Source organism: Bufo bufo, chromosome 4 (assembly GCF_905171765.1).
Source record: "Bufo bufo chromosome 4, aBufBuf1.1, whole genome shotgun sequence".
NCBI lineage: Eukaryota > Metazoa > Chordata > Amphibia > Anura > Bufonidae > Bufo > Bufo bufo.
Genome location: NC_053392.1, coordinates 475,739,578 through 475,755,542, shown reverse-complemented (window position 1 = coordinate 475,755,542; position 15,965 = coordinate 475,739,578). Strand labels below are relative to the sequence as shown.

General features: G+C 43.1%; 1 protein-coding gene across 4 annotated transcripts in view; it reads left to right on the top strand.

Moving 5' to 3' along the window:
• ADGB (androglobin) overlaps positions 1-15,965 on the top strand; it is a 339,135-nt gene that overhangs the window by 180,176 nt on the left and 142,994 nt on the right. For all 4 annotated transcript variants that reach the window (XM_040427354.1, XM_040427353.1, XM_040427352.1 and 1 more), the window contains exons 18-19: positions 2,217-2,352; positions 11,282-11,396. In XM_040427354.1, coding sequence (XP_040283288.1) covers positions 2,217-2,352; positions 11,282-11,396 — 251 coding nt within the window. The remainder of the gene's footprint in view (positions 1-2,216; positions 2,353-11,281; positions 11,397-15,965) is intronic.

Here is a 15,965-nt window from a genome sequence, read left to right as displayed (position 1 = left end):
GTTTAAATTTGGAGCAGGTGCACAGCTCTGTTCACACTTGCACGGTCAGTGCCCTTCTCTATAAACTAGATTTCAGCTAGTAGCTTGATGACATCTGAACCACGCCGAAGGGTGGAGCGTGGCTTTATTCAGATAGGAATGCCTGGGCACCATTAACATTGTCTATCTCGTGGGCTCTTTTCAAGAAATTTGGATATGGATCAACAGTTATTTTGCAGCGTCTCAGATCATCAGCAAAGTGGATGTCAAGTACAGGTCACCAGGAACAGTCTAACTTTTTAAAAAATACAGTGGCAGACTCTCTTTAATACATTTTTAGACCAATCTACTAAGCAAGAGGCACTTCTGCTTCCTTACATTTAGGCTAATTTTGCATGATGGTGACCAAATAATGCTACCATTCAATGCTCACATAATATTACCATACTGTGCCGAGTAGCAGTCTATAACTAACTTGATGCTATAAGAAAAGCCTTCCATGTATTACATCGTTGGCTGTTCTAAAATGGATGACAAGTAATACAGCATTTTCACTGCAGCAGCTAACCATTGCCGGGTTCCAGTGTGAACTGATTGCCAGGCCAATTTCTATTTTACCCCTTAATGGGCAGGCCTGAAAAGGCCTTATTGACCAAGCCAGATTTTAGAAATCTGGCATTGTGACTTTATCAGAGAATTACTCATTAAAGGTATTGCACATCCAAGAAATTCTGACATCGTTTTTGTACTTTATTTAGGTGGTAGAATTAGACCTATATGATTTGCATATATTTACTAAAAACACAAAAGTTTAAATGTTTCCCCTATTTTTAACTGCAATATGTCACATATAATACATACTGTGCAAAAATGTTATCAGATATATATTTCCATATGTTTACTTTATTTTAGAGGCCCTTTTGAATTTCTCTTCCATTTTTGAACCGGTTTTTAAATTTTAACGCTTTTTTTAAATTTATTTTTAAATACAGTGTTTTCCTGCACCAAACCAAGTTCGTAGGGGTTCATAGGTGTCATAATGATTAAAAAACAAGCAAAGTGACCCTATTGGGGAAACTAGACCCCTTAAAATAGTATTTATTTCACAAATGTGTTCTTTTAAAGACAGATTTTTTGCACAGTGCTCAATGAAGAAATAAATCCCAGATTTTATTACTCTATTTCTCCCATTCTCAGAAATATCCCCATTGCGGCCCTAGTCTTGTGACACACGGCAGGGTCCAAAAGGAAAGGTGCACCCTGTGGCTCTCAGGGCACAAATTTTGCTTTACATGTACATACATGTACAGATATATAGCTGCTAAAATTATTTTTCAAAAAGCCCATGAATTACCCCATTTTATAAACTACACCCCTCAAGTTATTCAAAACTGATTTTACAAACTTTGTTAACCCTTTATGTGTTCCTCAGGTATCAAGGCAACATGGAGGTGACATTTTCTCTCCATTAACCACAGCACCTAAGGTGCTAATCCGCCAGCATCAGAGCTTTCACCATTGCTGGTGTTCAAAAGAGGGGCCCAGCTGTCACTAACAACCGTCCCCTGTCCTGATTGGGCGCACACACCTTCTGTGCCGACCTCGATCAGAGTGCCGTATTTGTATGCCGTTACATATACGATGCTCTGTCGTAATTGTATTTATGTAACATAAAGTATTTTTTATTAGTTAGGTTTATTGATGTACATACATGTAGATACATCAAGTAGCTGAGATAACATCTAGATCTTGATGACTTCTAGATATAGAGGCATTTCGGCAAGCATTCTCTTTACTCAGGGACCTACTTTCTGGAAGTCGCTGCAGTGACCTTCATAATTATAGTCATCTTGTACCGTCTTGCTGCTGCGAACTGCTGTGGGGGCAGGAAGTATTTGCACGTAGCTGTACAGTGGGCCCCCAGAACTAATTTTACTGGTGGGTCCTAGTCACCCCAGTCCAAAACTGCATCTTGGTGATTATATGAGCACTGGAATGTAGACGGAACGTGGATCTAGCACATCTCTTCATTTATACATATCTATCTTGTGATGAAAAAGGCAGAAGTGAGTCGCCTCCTGCACCTTCCACAAACCCTGCTAGATGTACAATATCTCCCTGCATGGTCTGCAGAAGGTCAGGATGGTCAAAGCCCTGGTTCTGCATGGGCATCTTCCCTGTAATCTTACAATGCTGTATGCAGATTTTAATGTATTTTCTTACCTGTGTCGTTACAGTGAAAGAGGATGTGGGATCTCATAAAGGCGTATTAACAGCAGAACTGTTTTCTTGGAAGAGTCTCCTCAATGGACCAGTTATATTAAAACTACACACCTATGTGACCAAAGCTTCCTTGATAAGCCTGCCCCCCGGGTTTGTGTTTTCACTTAATTCACAGATCGATATCCACGTCTAGCACACAATTCCCTTACAGCTATCATTTTCTAATGTTGGAGAATGTTGCTACAGGAAACATCAGTCTCCCTTGTTGTCCATTCAGCACTTGTGTCTATTATTGGTCATCCGTACTTTTCTGTTATTCCTTCAATTCCGGTGTCATTTGTATTTCTATGGCCCTATACCATTCTGGACCTCAAGTACATAGCAATTTGTTGTAGAATTTTGTGCAACACCACGAGCGCTAAAAGCCCCCATACACGGGCAGCACGGTGGCTCAGTGGTTAGCACTGGTGCCTTGCAGCGCTGGGGTCCTAGGTTTGATTCCGACCAAGGACAGCAACTGCATGGAGTTTGTATGTTCTCCTCGTGTTTGAGTGGGTTTCCTCCCACACTCCAAAGACATACTGATTGGGACCTTAGAGTTGGTTGCAAATGTCTGTAAAGCGCTGCAGAATATAGTAGCGCTATATAAGTGCATAGAATAAATAAATATACATTCAATACACATTCAGTAGCTATCAGCCAAATGGCCTTTCTGTACGCACTCAGTTCAGAGAACGTGTATGTGTATTCATTAGGAAGAGAGGTGAAAGCCGATGCCAGGTGGTCGCTTATCAAGTGGGAGAAAAAATTAATTTCATTTTGTCAATCATTTTGTTCTTCATCTGCAGGGGGAAGAACTCCATACACATTAGACTGTCAGCCAAACCTGTTCTCTGTGGGTTTGGCCGACAATACACTAATCTGTATAGGGGGCCTTAAAGAGTTTTATCAGCTAGAGCGCCACCTGCACCCTAGCGCTATGTCTACAGCTCAGTTGCAGCTCATCCCCACTCACTTAGATGAACTGGGGATGAGCTGTAAAACCGGAAACAGCGCAAGAAAGTGAGGGAGTTTTGTGTCCTGTCTTATACTATTAGAACGCCAATCATGTTATTATTAATTATATATGTGGGAATGCACCCATAGAAAACCCCAGTAGACATGAGGGAACATGCATTTTGGCTGCTTTATTTATTTATCTTGGCTAGTTAGTTATTACAGTGAAACCCTTTGAGATGAAAAACAAGAAAAAAAGTTTTTGAAAGAGTATACACAATATATAATACAAGTGTAATCTTTTAAAAACAAACAAACAAGTAAAATGCATTAAAAATGTGTTCTAGATCGGTTGTGGGCTTCTCAAAAAGGTGGTCTTTTTGCTGAAGTTTCACTCTATTCCTTTGATACTGTAACTGTATTTACTTTATGCACTTATATAGCGCTGCTATATTCCGCGGCGCTGTACAGACATTGGCATCACACTGTCTCCAATGAGGCTCATAATCTAAGGTCCCTATCAGTATGTCTTTGGAGTATGAGAGGAAACAGAGTACCTGGAGGAAACCCACGCAAACACAGGGAGAACATAAAAACTCCATGCAGATGTTGTCCTTGGTCGGGTTCAAACCTAGGACCCCAATGCTGCAAGACCAGTGCTACCCACTGAGCCACCATGCTGCCATATATTCTGTTGTTAAAATATTATCAAATGTCCTTAGGCGTAGTTTGAAACGCAATCTAAATTATAAAGAGCGTTTGTCTAAAGTAAAAAAGAAAACAAACACCAGTACATATATATGTTACAGGCAACGTGGCAGTGAGGGTGTTATATAGAATACCTACCACTGTTTGGCATAGTATGAAATAAGATTAATTCATTCTGACTTAACCTCTACCTAGGACTTACAGATTGTCTAGCATGTTATGGCCAAGTAGAAAAACTCTAATTATAATAGGTTAAGGGTTAGTTTTGGCAAAATATTAAATAGCTTTTTTAAAACAAAAAGTGTCTCCATATTCTGAGCCATAGTTTTTTTTATTATTTGGGCGATTGTCTTAGGTAGGGTCTCATTTTTTTGCGGGATGAGGTGACGGTTATATTGGTACTATTGTGGTGGGCATAATTCTTTTTGATCGCTTACTGTTGTACTTTTTATGATGTAAGGTGACAAAAAAATGGTTTATTTAGCACAGTTTTTATTTTTTTTTTTTTACTGTGTTCATCCGAGGGGTTAGGTCATGTGATATGTTTATAGAGCCGGTCGATACGGATAATATGTCGCCTTTTTTTTTTTCTTTCTATTTTTTACCAATTTTTTTTTAACTTTATTTGGGGAAAATGACGTTTTTGTTTATTTTTACTTGAAACCTTTATATTTTAGGGGGGAAACTTTATTTTTTCACCTTTTCTTTTACTTTATTTATTGTCCCACTTTGGGACTTCAACTTTTGGGGGTCTAATCCCTTTTACAATGCATTCAAATACTTCTGTATTAGAATGCATTGGCTGTATGAGTAATACTGTGTGTATTTCTCATACAGCTTCCGGCCTGTGAGATCCAGGGGGCTGGATCTCACAGGCTCTTCACCGGAAGGCAGCGCAGATGTCACGGGACCCCCCCCCCCCCCCTCACATTTAGCTAAGGTGCCTGCTCAATGATTTCAGCAGGCACGGGGTTCCGATCACTGCCCGCCGACGGTGATCGGAAATACACAGGGCGTACAGGTGTGTACCAGGACATAAGGGCGTACCTGTACGCCCTGTGTCCGGAAGAGGTTAAAGAAAACTGCAAAACCGCACTAAAAACTGAATGTATTATTCCAGCCAAATACATAGATATGTACCCAGGCTCGGACTGGCCAACCGGGGAGGCAGGGGATTCCTCGGTGGGCCCCTAGTCTCCTGCACCCAGAGATAAGACGGAGACGGAGGAGTAATTATTTCTCCTTTCTCAGAAGAGATAATTATTGTAGCCACTGGGTGGAAGTATCGCACAGTGATGCAGCCTCCTACTGGTGTCATTTGTATAGGAGGCCCCACAGTATCTTCTAAACTTCCGGCTGCTGGCAGTGAAGGAGGAGAGAACATGTCTGGCCATCCTCCTGCCCTCCCTGCTGTCAGAAAACTGTGGTTGCTGGAGAGAAGGACTCCTCTGCGGTGCTGGGCTGATTTCTCAGGGGTGTGACAGTAGTGAGCTGTAGGAGACTGTAAGGGGGAAATAGGGGATTTGTTTATAGCAGACACAGATCTATGAATGTGTGCTGCTCTCTGCAGAGTTCAGAGTGGCATTGGGGGGACTTTGCCCTAGGTCCCCCCCAATGCCTCTGCTTTAGGTGCACCCTCATAAGCTCCAGATGCCCCCACTCTAAATACACCCCTAATATTGCAACTTTTCCAGTTGCCCCCTAATAACTCTGCTCCAGGATCACCATTATTACCCTGCCTCAGGCGACCCTAATGCCTCTGCTTTGGGTGCACCCCCATTAGTGCCCCAGCTCCAGATGCCCTCACTCTAAATGCACCGCTAATATTGACTCTTCTCCAGTTACCCCTGCTCCAGGATCCACACTACTACCCTGCCTCAGGTGACACTAATGCCTCTGTTTCAGTTATGACCCTCCGATTGTGCCCTTTGCTCACATTGCTCCTCTAGCACCTTTTCTTGGGCTTTGTTAAAGGTTATGACCTGCAAAGGGGGTTGGACTTATGACTGAAAAAATCTGCACAGTGCGTCACATTCTCCAGTATTGACACGAATGGTTTACATGGCGGTAGTGATGATATTCCGTATTTACAGGCATCACTGCTGCCATGTAAAGAGATACTGGTGGAGTGGTGGAGGATTTAAAGGGGTTGTCCAGGTTTTCAAGTTATCCTCTCCACACCATAGGACATAACTATATGATTAGTGGGGGTCTTATTCTGCAACCACCCACTGATTCCAGGAACGGGTCCTGTTCCCCCTTTTTGATGGTGTGGCAGGCCACACATATGCCCTGCTGCTCCATTTATTCTCTTTCGGACCACTGGAAATAGCCAGCGCTGTACTCTGCCATCTCCAGTGACCCCATAGACCTGCCACTCAATCAAGAAGGGGGATAAGTGGGGGCTTCAGCATTCAAACCCCCACGGATCACTTAGTTATCGCCGGTCCTGTGGATAAAGGATAACTAGAAAAGTGGACACAGGCCCTTTAACAGGCGAGCATTTCTATTTTAGTTTGACACATATTTTGGGCCCGATTTTTTATTTTAATTTAATTTTTTTTTACACCCAAAGAAAACGTTTAAAGATAGGGAATGTGAAAAGGTCCAACAGCTATAACACAAGAGATGATAAATGTCTTATTGATGGGGGTCTGACTGCTGGGACCCCCATGATCAAGGGAATGTGGTCTTAAGACCCTTGTGTACATAGATTGGCAGTAATGTAATTGAATGTCTCATGACCTCTTTTTTCATGATCAGTGGGTGTTCCAGCAGTCAGACCCCAGCAATCTAATATTATCAAATATCCTGTAGATAGGCAACAGGTCATCTAATTATAATATAGATTATGTACAATATGAGTAGGTTACGATTTGGTAAATTTCATGCCAGACATTTATGCTTAAACGGGTTAAAGGGTTTGTCTCACTTCAGTAAATGGCATTTATCATGCAGTTAATACAAGTCACTTACTAATGTATTGTGATACTCCATATTGCCTCCTTTCCATCACATTATACACAGCGTGTATCCGTGGTTATTAAAACCGTGTAATCCAGCAGTGGTGGCCGTGCTTACACACTATAGGGAAAGACTGGAAGTGCGCATAGGCCAACACCTTTACCTATAGTGTGCAAGCACGGCCACCACTGCTGGATTACACAGTGGTAATAACCACGGATACGTGCTGTGTATATTGTGATGGAAAGGACGCAATATGGACAATCACAATACATTGTAGTAGGTGCCTTGTATTAACTTTCTTTACATGATAAATGCCAATTGGGGAAGTGAGACAACCCCTTTAACCCCTGTAAGTGTGCTAGACTTAATTGGGTTAGGCATAAATGTCTTGGTGCTTGTTTCCTATGTGTGATTGGTGTGTGCTATATATGATCTATGTATCAGTGGTGTATGTGCAGCACGTGACATATGCATCAGTGGCATGTGAGCCATGTATAAGTGTCTTGTGTGCCACATCTGTCCAATGAGTGATTGGTGTGCGCTGCATGTGTCTTGTTTCTGACTGACTTAAGTGCAGGATATCCATATATGTGTAAATTCTGCCACATGTACAGTCAGGTCCATAAATATTGGGACATGAAAACAATTCTAACATTTTTGGCTCTATACACCACCACAATGGACTTGAAATGAAACAAACAAGATGTGCTTTAACTGCAGACTGTCAGCTTTATCTGAGGGTATTTACATCCAAATCAGGTGAACGGTGTAGGAATTACTACAGTTTGCATATGTGCCTCCAGTGGCGTACATACAGGGGTCGCAGTTGCGACCGGGCCCGGCACTCCAGGGGGCCCGGCCGCCTGTGGACCCCTGGCCCCTGCAGTAGTGCCACTCAGACTAAGGTGTGGGCCCGCGGCGGCAGGTGACAAGGAGATGAACGCTTCCATTGTGGAAGCGTTCATCTCCATAGTGATTTGTATCGCCGTCCTCAGGACAGTGATACAGATTGCTGTGCTGCGGCCGGGCAGGGGAGGGAGGCGTCTCCCTTCCCTGTTCCTCTGATAGGCTGCGGGCCTTGTGCCGGCAGCCTATCAGAGCGGTGCAGGCGGCGCGATGATGTCATCACGCTGCCTGAGCCGTACAGCGCGGGACACAGGCCGGAAGAGGCCTGCATCGCATCGCTGCTAAGGAAGTAAGTATAAGGATTTTTATTTTATTTTTTTTAATACTGGACTTTACTGGGACATGAGGAGGCACTTAATACTGGAAAATGGAGGGGGGGGGGGGAGTTGGCACTTGATACTGGAAAATGAGGGGGGGAGGGGGGAGGCGGAAGGTTGGCACTTGATACTGGAAAATGGGGGGGGGGGGAGTTGGCACTTTGATACTGGAGAATGAGGGGGGGGGAAGGTTGACACTTGATACTGGAAAATGAGGGGGGGAGGGGGAAGGTTGGCACTTGATACTGGAAAATGAGGGGGGGAAGGTTGGCACTTGATACTGGAAAATGAGGGGGGGGGAAGGTTGGCACTTGATACTGGAAAATGAGGGGGGGGGGAAGGTTGGCACTTGATACTGGAAAATGAGGGGGGGGGGAGGTTGGCACTTGATACTGGAAAATGAGGGGGGGAGGGGGCAGGTTGGCACTTGATACTGGAAAATGAGGGGGGGGGAGGTTGGCACTTGATACTGGAAAATGGGGGGGAAGGTTGGCACTTGATACTGGAAAATGAGGGGGGTAGTTGGCACTTGATACTGGAAAATGAGGGGGGGCGGTTGGCACTTGATACTGGCACACGGGGCTGTTGGCACTTGATACTGGCACACCGGGCGGTTGGCACTTGATACTGGCACAATATTGGGGGCACTATTGGGGACCACAGGGCACAGTATTGGGGTAGTAGGATGTTTTGTCCAGAAGATGGTAGGATGATGGAAAAGTAGTAAACTAAGATATTATTTTTTTGTCAAACTGCAGAGATTAAAAACGGTGTAAAAATGGTGGTCTGGTCTGAAAGGAGAAGACGAGGACAGAGAACATCTACATCGAAGGAGACGTCACTGGATGTAAGAGGTAAGGGCGCGATTTATGGGTGGGGCTGTGTGTGGGTGTGGTTTGAGGGCGGGTGGGGACACAGGGGCCCCATAATCTCCTATTGCCCAGGGAAATGCCCCTCCCGAGACCGTTTCGCACCGGGGCCCCATGGATCAGTTTCGCACCAGGGCCCCATGGATTGTGTGTACGCCACTGTGTGCCTCCCACTTGTTAAGGGACCAAAAGTAATGGGACAGAATAATAATCATAAATCAAACTTTCACTTTTTATTACTTGGTTGCAAATCTTTTGCAGTCAATTACAGCCTGAAGTCTGGAACGCATAGACATCACCAGACGCTGGGTTTCATACCTGGTGATGCTCTGCCAGGCCTCTACTGCAACTGTCTTCAGTTCCTGCTTGTTCTTGGGGCATTTTCCCTTCAGTTTTGTCTTCAGCAAGTGAAATGCATGCTCAATCGGATTCAGGTCAGGTTATTGACTTGGCCATTGCATAACATTCCACTTCTTTCCCTTAAAAAACACTTTGGTTGCTTTTGCAGTATGCTTTGGGTCATTGTCCATCTGCACTGTGAAGCGCCGTCCAATGAGTTCTGAGGCATTTGGCTGAATATTAGCAGATAATATTGCCCGAAACACTTCAGAATTCATCCTGCTGCTTTTGTCAGCAGTCACATCATCAATAAATACAAGAGAACCAGTTCCATTAGCAGCCATACATGCCCACGCCATGACACTACCACCACCATGCTTCACTGATGAGGTGGTATGCTTAGGATCATGAGCAGTTCCTTTCCTTCTCCATACTCTTCTCTTCCCATCACTCTGGTACAAGTTGATCTTGGTCTCATCTGTCCATAGGATGTTGTTCCAGAACTGTGAAGGATTTTTTAGATGTCGTTTGGCAAACTCTAATCTGGCCTTCCTGTGTTTGAGGCTCCCCAATGGTTTACATCTTGTGGTGAACCCTCTGTATTCACTTTGGTGAAGTCTTCTCTTGGTTGTTGACTTTGACACACATACACCTACCTCCTGGAGAGTGTTCTTGATCTGGCCAACTGTTGTAAAGGGTGTTTTCTTCACCAGGGAAAGAATTCTTCGGTCATCCACCACAGTTGTTTTCCATGGTCTTCCGGGTCTTTTGGTGTTACTGAGCTCACAGGTGCGTTCCTTCTTTTTAAGAATGTTTCAAACAGTTGTTTTGGCCAGGCCTAATGTTTTTGCTATCTCTCTGATGGGTTTGTTGTGTTTTTTCAGCCTAATGATGGCTTTCTTCACTGATAGTGACAGCTCTTTGGATCTCATCTTGAGAGTTGACAGCAACAGATTTCAAATGCAAATAGCACACTTGAAATTAACTCTGGACCTTTTATCTGCTCATTGTACTTGGGATAATGAGGGAATAACACACACCTGGCCATGGAGCAGCTGAGAAGCCAATTGTCCCATTACTTTTGGTCCCTTAACAAGTGGGAGGCACATATGCAAACTGTTGTAATTCCTACACCGTTCACCTGATTTGGATGTAAATACCATCAAATTAAAGCTGACAGTCTGCAGTTAAAGCACATCTTGTTAGTTTCATTTCAAATCCATTGTGGTAGCGTATAGAGCCAAAAATGTTAGAATTGTGTCCCAATATTTATGGACCTGACTGTATGTTTGTGCATTTTGTTGTGAATGTAATGCCATCATACTTCATCTTTAATATTTCTGTTATCACTGTAAGTGCTCATGAACACGACCGTTGGATGTTTTGCAGTCTGCAAATTGCGGATCCGCAAAACATGGATACGAGGTGTGTGCATTCCACATTATGAGGAACAGAACAGCCGGCCTCTAATAGAACAGTCCTATCCTTGTCTGTAATGCCGACAATAATAGGACATGTTCTATCATTTTGCAGAACGGCCCTGCGGACATACAGACACAGAATTCACACAGAGTCTTTTTTTGCGGCCCCATTGAAGTGAAGGGAATGGTACGGACATGGCAAAAAAATTATTTTGTGTGCAGGAGCCCTAAGGTGTGCCCCCAGAATCAGTTACACTGGTGGGCCCTAAGTTCCCTAGTCCGACACTGTATGTACCTGTAACAACCAAAGCGAACCGTAGAACGATTTCTGTAACATTACTAAGACAGTGATGGTCTTCCCATGGGTTGACTTAATGGAACTACAGTATTTCTCAAGAGAATAAATCTAGTGCAAAGGTCTTTCAGTTTATTTTACTTAAGAATATTTTTCTGACTACCTTTATGAGATTTGCAGTGCAGTTTAAAACCTAAGTTCTGTGTGTAATTATTCTGGAAACCTTTTATTAGATCACTCTTTTATGTGTCTTTATTGCAGGCGTCATGTCTTACGCTTCACTGCAGGTTCACCCTTAGGCCACCATATCCACCTGTGTAGTACAGTGCCATTCGTCTTTGGTGATGAGGAAACTGTTATGCCATATCTTGACAAGGTACGTGTTCCCATGGAAACTAACAAAGTACTAGGTCACTGTACATGATGTATGATATTCTCATTGTATTTCCGTTCAGTGTACAAAATGGGAACAATGGGTGATAATTCTTTTACCCTTTTGTTCTTGTTTTCTCTTTATTTTTCGAGTCTGCCGTTTTTCCTAATTCAATAATAACAATAGTATATAGCTGAAAACTTTTATCAAACATATGATTGATATTACAAAACCTAGTACAGCTTGTTACCTGTGGCATACAGTAGTCCATATGATTATAAATAACAAAAAACAGCAAAAACATTTTTTTTATTGTGTAAACCATCAGACAAATGGCAAGTATAAAAAACACCAAATATGGTTTTTAATGAAAGGTTCACCTATACAACAGTTTTTATTTTTCCAATGCATCTAAAATGAAAAATCATCAATTTTGGAACCAGTCTTGATTCAAAAATATCCTATAATTGGGTGTCTACAGCTCCAATGGAAATCTATGTGAATCCGTGGTAACAGGTTACAAACTTTAATTAAGATTAATTATGCAGTCACACTTTTTTCCATCTGGCACCTGCTTCCTAAGGCCTAGTTCACACGAACGTATGGCTTTTTCAGTGTTTTGCGGACCGTTTTTTTACAGATTCGTTATTCCGTTTTTTTTGTTTCCGTTGTGTTTCCGTTTCTGTTCCGTTTTTCCGTTCCGTTTTTCCATATGGCATATACAGTATACAGTAATTACATAGAAAAAATTGGGCTAGGCATAAAATTTTCAATAGATGGTTCAGCAACAACGGAACGGATACGGAAGACATACGGATGCATTTCCGTATGTGTTCAGTTTTTTTTTGCGGACCCATTGACTTGAATAGAGCCACGGACCGTGATTTGCTGGCAATAATAATAGGACATGTTCTATCTTTTAACGGAACGGAAATACGGAAACGGAATGCATACGGAGTACATTCCGTTTTTTTTGCGGAACCATTGAAATGAACGGTTCCATATACGGACTGTATAGGCAACACAAAAAAACGGCCCACACACTCGCAAAAAAAACGTTTGTGTGAACTAGGCCTAAGGCTTAATTCACACACAGTATACAGTTCAATACAGTTGAGATACACGGTACATCTTTAACAAAAAAAAAAAAAAACACTCCATGGGTCAGGCGTATGCCAAAAGTTTCTCATTTTAGCATATGTCTGGCAGTGTTCCAACTGAATATATTTTCACATAACTGTATTGAAAAGTGTGGTGCATCAACACTTGAAAATAAATAAATATATATATATATATATATATATATATATATATATATACCAGAAAAAAGAGAGCGGCACTCCAAATGGTAAAAGCGGTGAACCCTTTATTCACACCAGTGGTGCAACGTTTCGGCTCTAGTCACGAGCCTTCCTCAAGCAAAGATACAACTCAAATAACAGTGGTTATATAGGGAATACAAATCATGTGGACACAACCCAGTGGGTGTGTTTAACAAATCATAACAATAATATACAGTGAATGCACATAATACAGAGAAATATGCTGATCATCATGAAAGTGATACGTGCTAAATACAAAACATATATACGGATCAAGTACATAGACCTGATCAGATGGTGTATCAACATTGATTTTACATAAGTGTAAGGAGGGGGAGGAGCAACGAAGTGATATCGCAAGACATACCCATCCAGCAAGGAGGCTCATTCAATGCCGTGAAGTCGGCGTTGTAGATATCATTCTGCGCAGGCGTGGCAGCGCACCAATAGTAGGTATTCAACAAGCTGGAGACGCTAAGCATCATCGCACTAGGCCGACACCCCTACGTCCTTGCAGACGTCATCACAGCAGGACACAGTATGTTGTCCCATGCGCATGCTCAGTAGAGAATCGAGCTAAAGACGCCATCTTTGTAACTGGAGAGCTGCCCTTAGATAATCACTATGTATATCGCACCCAGCCAAAAACAGAAAACGGGCATAGGGGGTTAGAAAAGGGCAGAAGGAATCCCAGTTGACAGGGTACCTATATGTCCCACCCAGGCAGAAAATCCACTACAGCCACGGAAACTGCAGTACCTGCAGCGATAATGCCAGGGATTCCAACCACTTGTCCTGCCCGAGAGGGATCTCCTCAAATTGGTACACAGATGCTGCAAAGTGTATAGAGTTCAGTTTCCAATTACAAAGAAAAAATTATATAACAAAAAGGGATTATAGAGAGTGTCGGCGAAGATGCAATATCTCCACACGGTGCCTGCCAAGCCTGTCAGCAATAGAACTGAACCAAACATGAAATATAAAATAGAATAGAATGAACTCCTTCCGTGTTATGTTGCGTGCACTCCGACCATATGTTCCATGCCCCAAAGTGCAAGGTGTAAGTGATCTAGAAAAAAGAGAAAAGAGCATTAGAGTAGGAATAAAATGAGTTGTATAACTCTCTAAGTGTGTACACAATTTTAGCAAAACAATATCCGGAAAGACACAGAGGGCAAACCAACCCTCACAGAACATCACCAAAGTTGTAGTCAACGTTTAAACCCTTTGGCTTCAAGCTGTCCATCTTATGGATCCAGCTGAGCTCTCTGCGTTTGAGTATCCTGGATCTATCCCCACCTCGCCGAGGCTGGGGTACATGATCCAGAATCCAGCACCTCAAGTCACCTTCTTTGTGTGTGGCCTCAGTAAAATGTTTCGATACTGGTAAATCCAACTGTTTTTTACGTATACTGAGGCGGTGATTATTGAGGCGAGTCTTCAATTCAGTTGTTGTCTCGCCCACATAAAGCAAATTACATGGGCAAGACAACACATAGATGACATGGTTAGAGTCACAAGTTAAGTGAAATAAAATGCTGTGAGACACACCGGTATTAGGATGTACAAAATACCTTCCCTTGCGAATATATCTGCAATTAACGCAGTTCAGGCAGGGAAAACAACCTAAGCCAGACTGAGTCAATTTAGTTTGTTTCAACGATCCCTTGGAGCCAATATCAGCTTTAACCAGCTGATCACGTAGGTTCCGGGATCGACGATACGATGACAATGGTGGACGTGAGAACTCAGGGATATCTTTGAAGCATGTACCCAATAGACCCCAATGCTTGTTCAGTATCTTATTTATTGAGGGACTGAGTTCAGTGTATACTGAAACGAACGGAATCCTAGCCTTGTTCTGGACAGTTCCCCGTTTCGTCAGTAACTCAGTCCTATCAAGCGTACGCACTCTATCCATGTGTTCGTTCAGTAATCGTTTGGGATAGCCCCTGTCCCGGAACTTAACAGCCATGGAATTCAGGGTCGCATCAAGTTTGCTCTCATCTGACACAACGCGTTTAACACGGAGAAATTGGGAGAAGGGCAGCGACCGAATCATTCTCCGAGGGTGCGAGCTGTTATAACACAAAAACGTGTTGGTATCGGTAGGTTTTGTGTACAGCTCGGTATGCAACACACCCTCATTGAATATTACTCGTGTATCTAGGAACTGGATCTCAGTTCGAGAATAAACAAGAGTGAACTGTAAATCAGGATCATGGCTATTCAAAAAATTATGGAAGTCGGCCAGGTCGGTCTCAGACCCCATCCATATGAGGAAGATGTCGTCGATGTATCTCCACCACCTCAGCACATGGCTGAAGTGGTGGGACAGATAGACGACATCTTCCTCATAGCACCGCATAAAAATATTTGCATACGTGGGGGCCACGTGAGACCCCATGGCCACACCACGTTCTTGCAAATAAAATACGTCCCTGAAGAGAAAGTAATTGTACTGTAGCACAATCCTCAGTAGATCAATGATAAAATCAGAGGCTTGAGGAGTATAGGCTGACGTCCTCAGCATTTTCTCCACAGCCCTGAGGCCCCTTTCATGTACAATTGATGTGTATAATGAAGTCACATCAAATGATGCGAGTATCACTGAAGACACCTGTGCTAAATCAACACTTTGTAACTTGGTCAAAAAATCTGATGTGTCTTGTATGTAGGAGGATCCCCCCATATATATATATATATATAAAACAAAAAATCTAACAGCAGCACTAGTCCAATAGACCACGGGTGCAAATTCCTCCAAACCGCAGGCTCAGCAGTCAATATAAGATGATATGTATCCAAAGACGAGGCAGCACTTCAATAGATAAAGTGAAGAAAGTGGACCCTTTATTGACCACTCTGCAACGTTTCAACCGCTCAATGCAGTCTTTATCAAGCAGTGCGCCCCCTCCCCAGTATTAAAATCATTGGTGGGCAGTGCACCCTCCCCCCCCTCCACAATATTAAAATCATTGGTGGGCAGTGCACCCCCTTCTCCCCAGTATTAAAATCATTGGTGGGCAGTAAGCCCCCCCCCTCCCCGGTATTAAAATCATTGGTGGGCAGTGCGCCCTCCCCCCCTCATCATTGGTGGCAGCGGCAGTTCCGATCAGAGTCCCAGCAGTGTAATGCTGGGGCTCCGATCGGTTATTATGGCAGCCAGGATGCTACTGAAGTCCTGTCTGCCATGTTCAGTTATTCAACAGCATTATACTTACATGCGTTGTGGCTGCCTGGCGCTCCT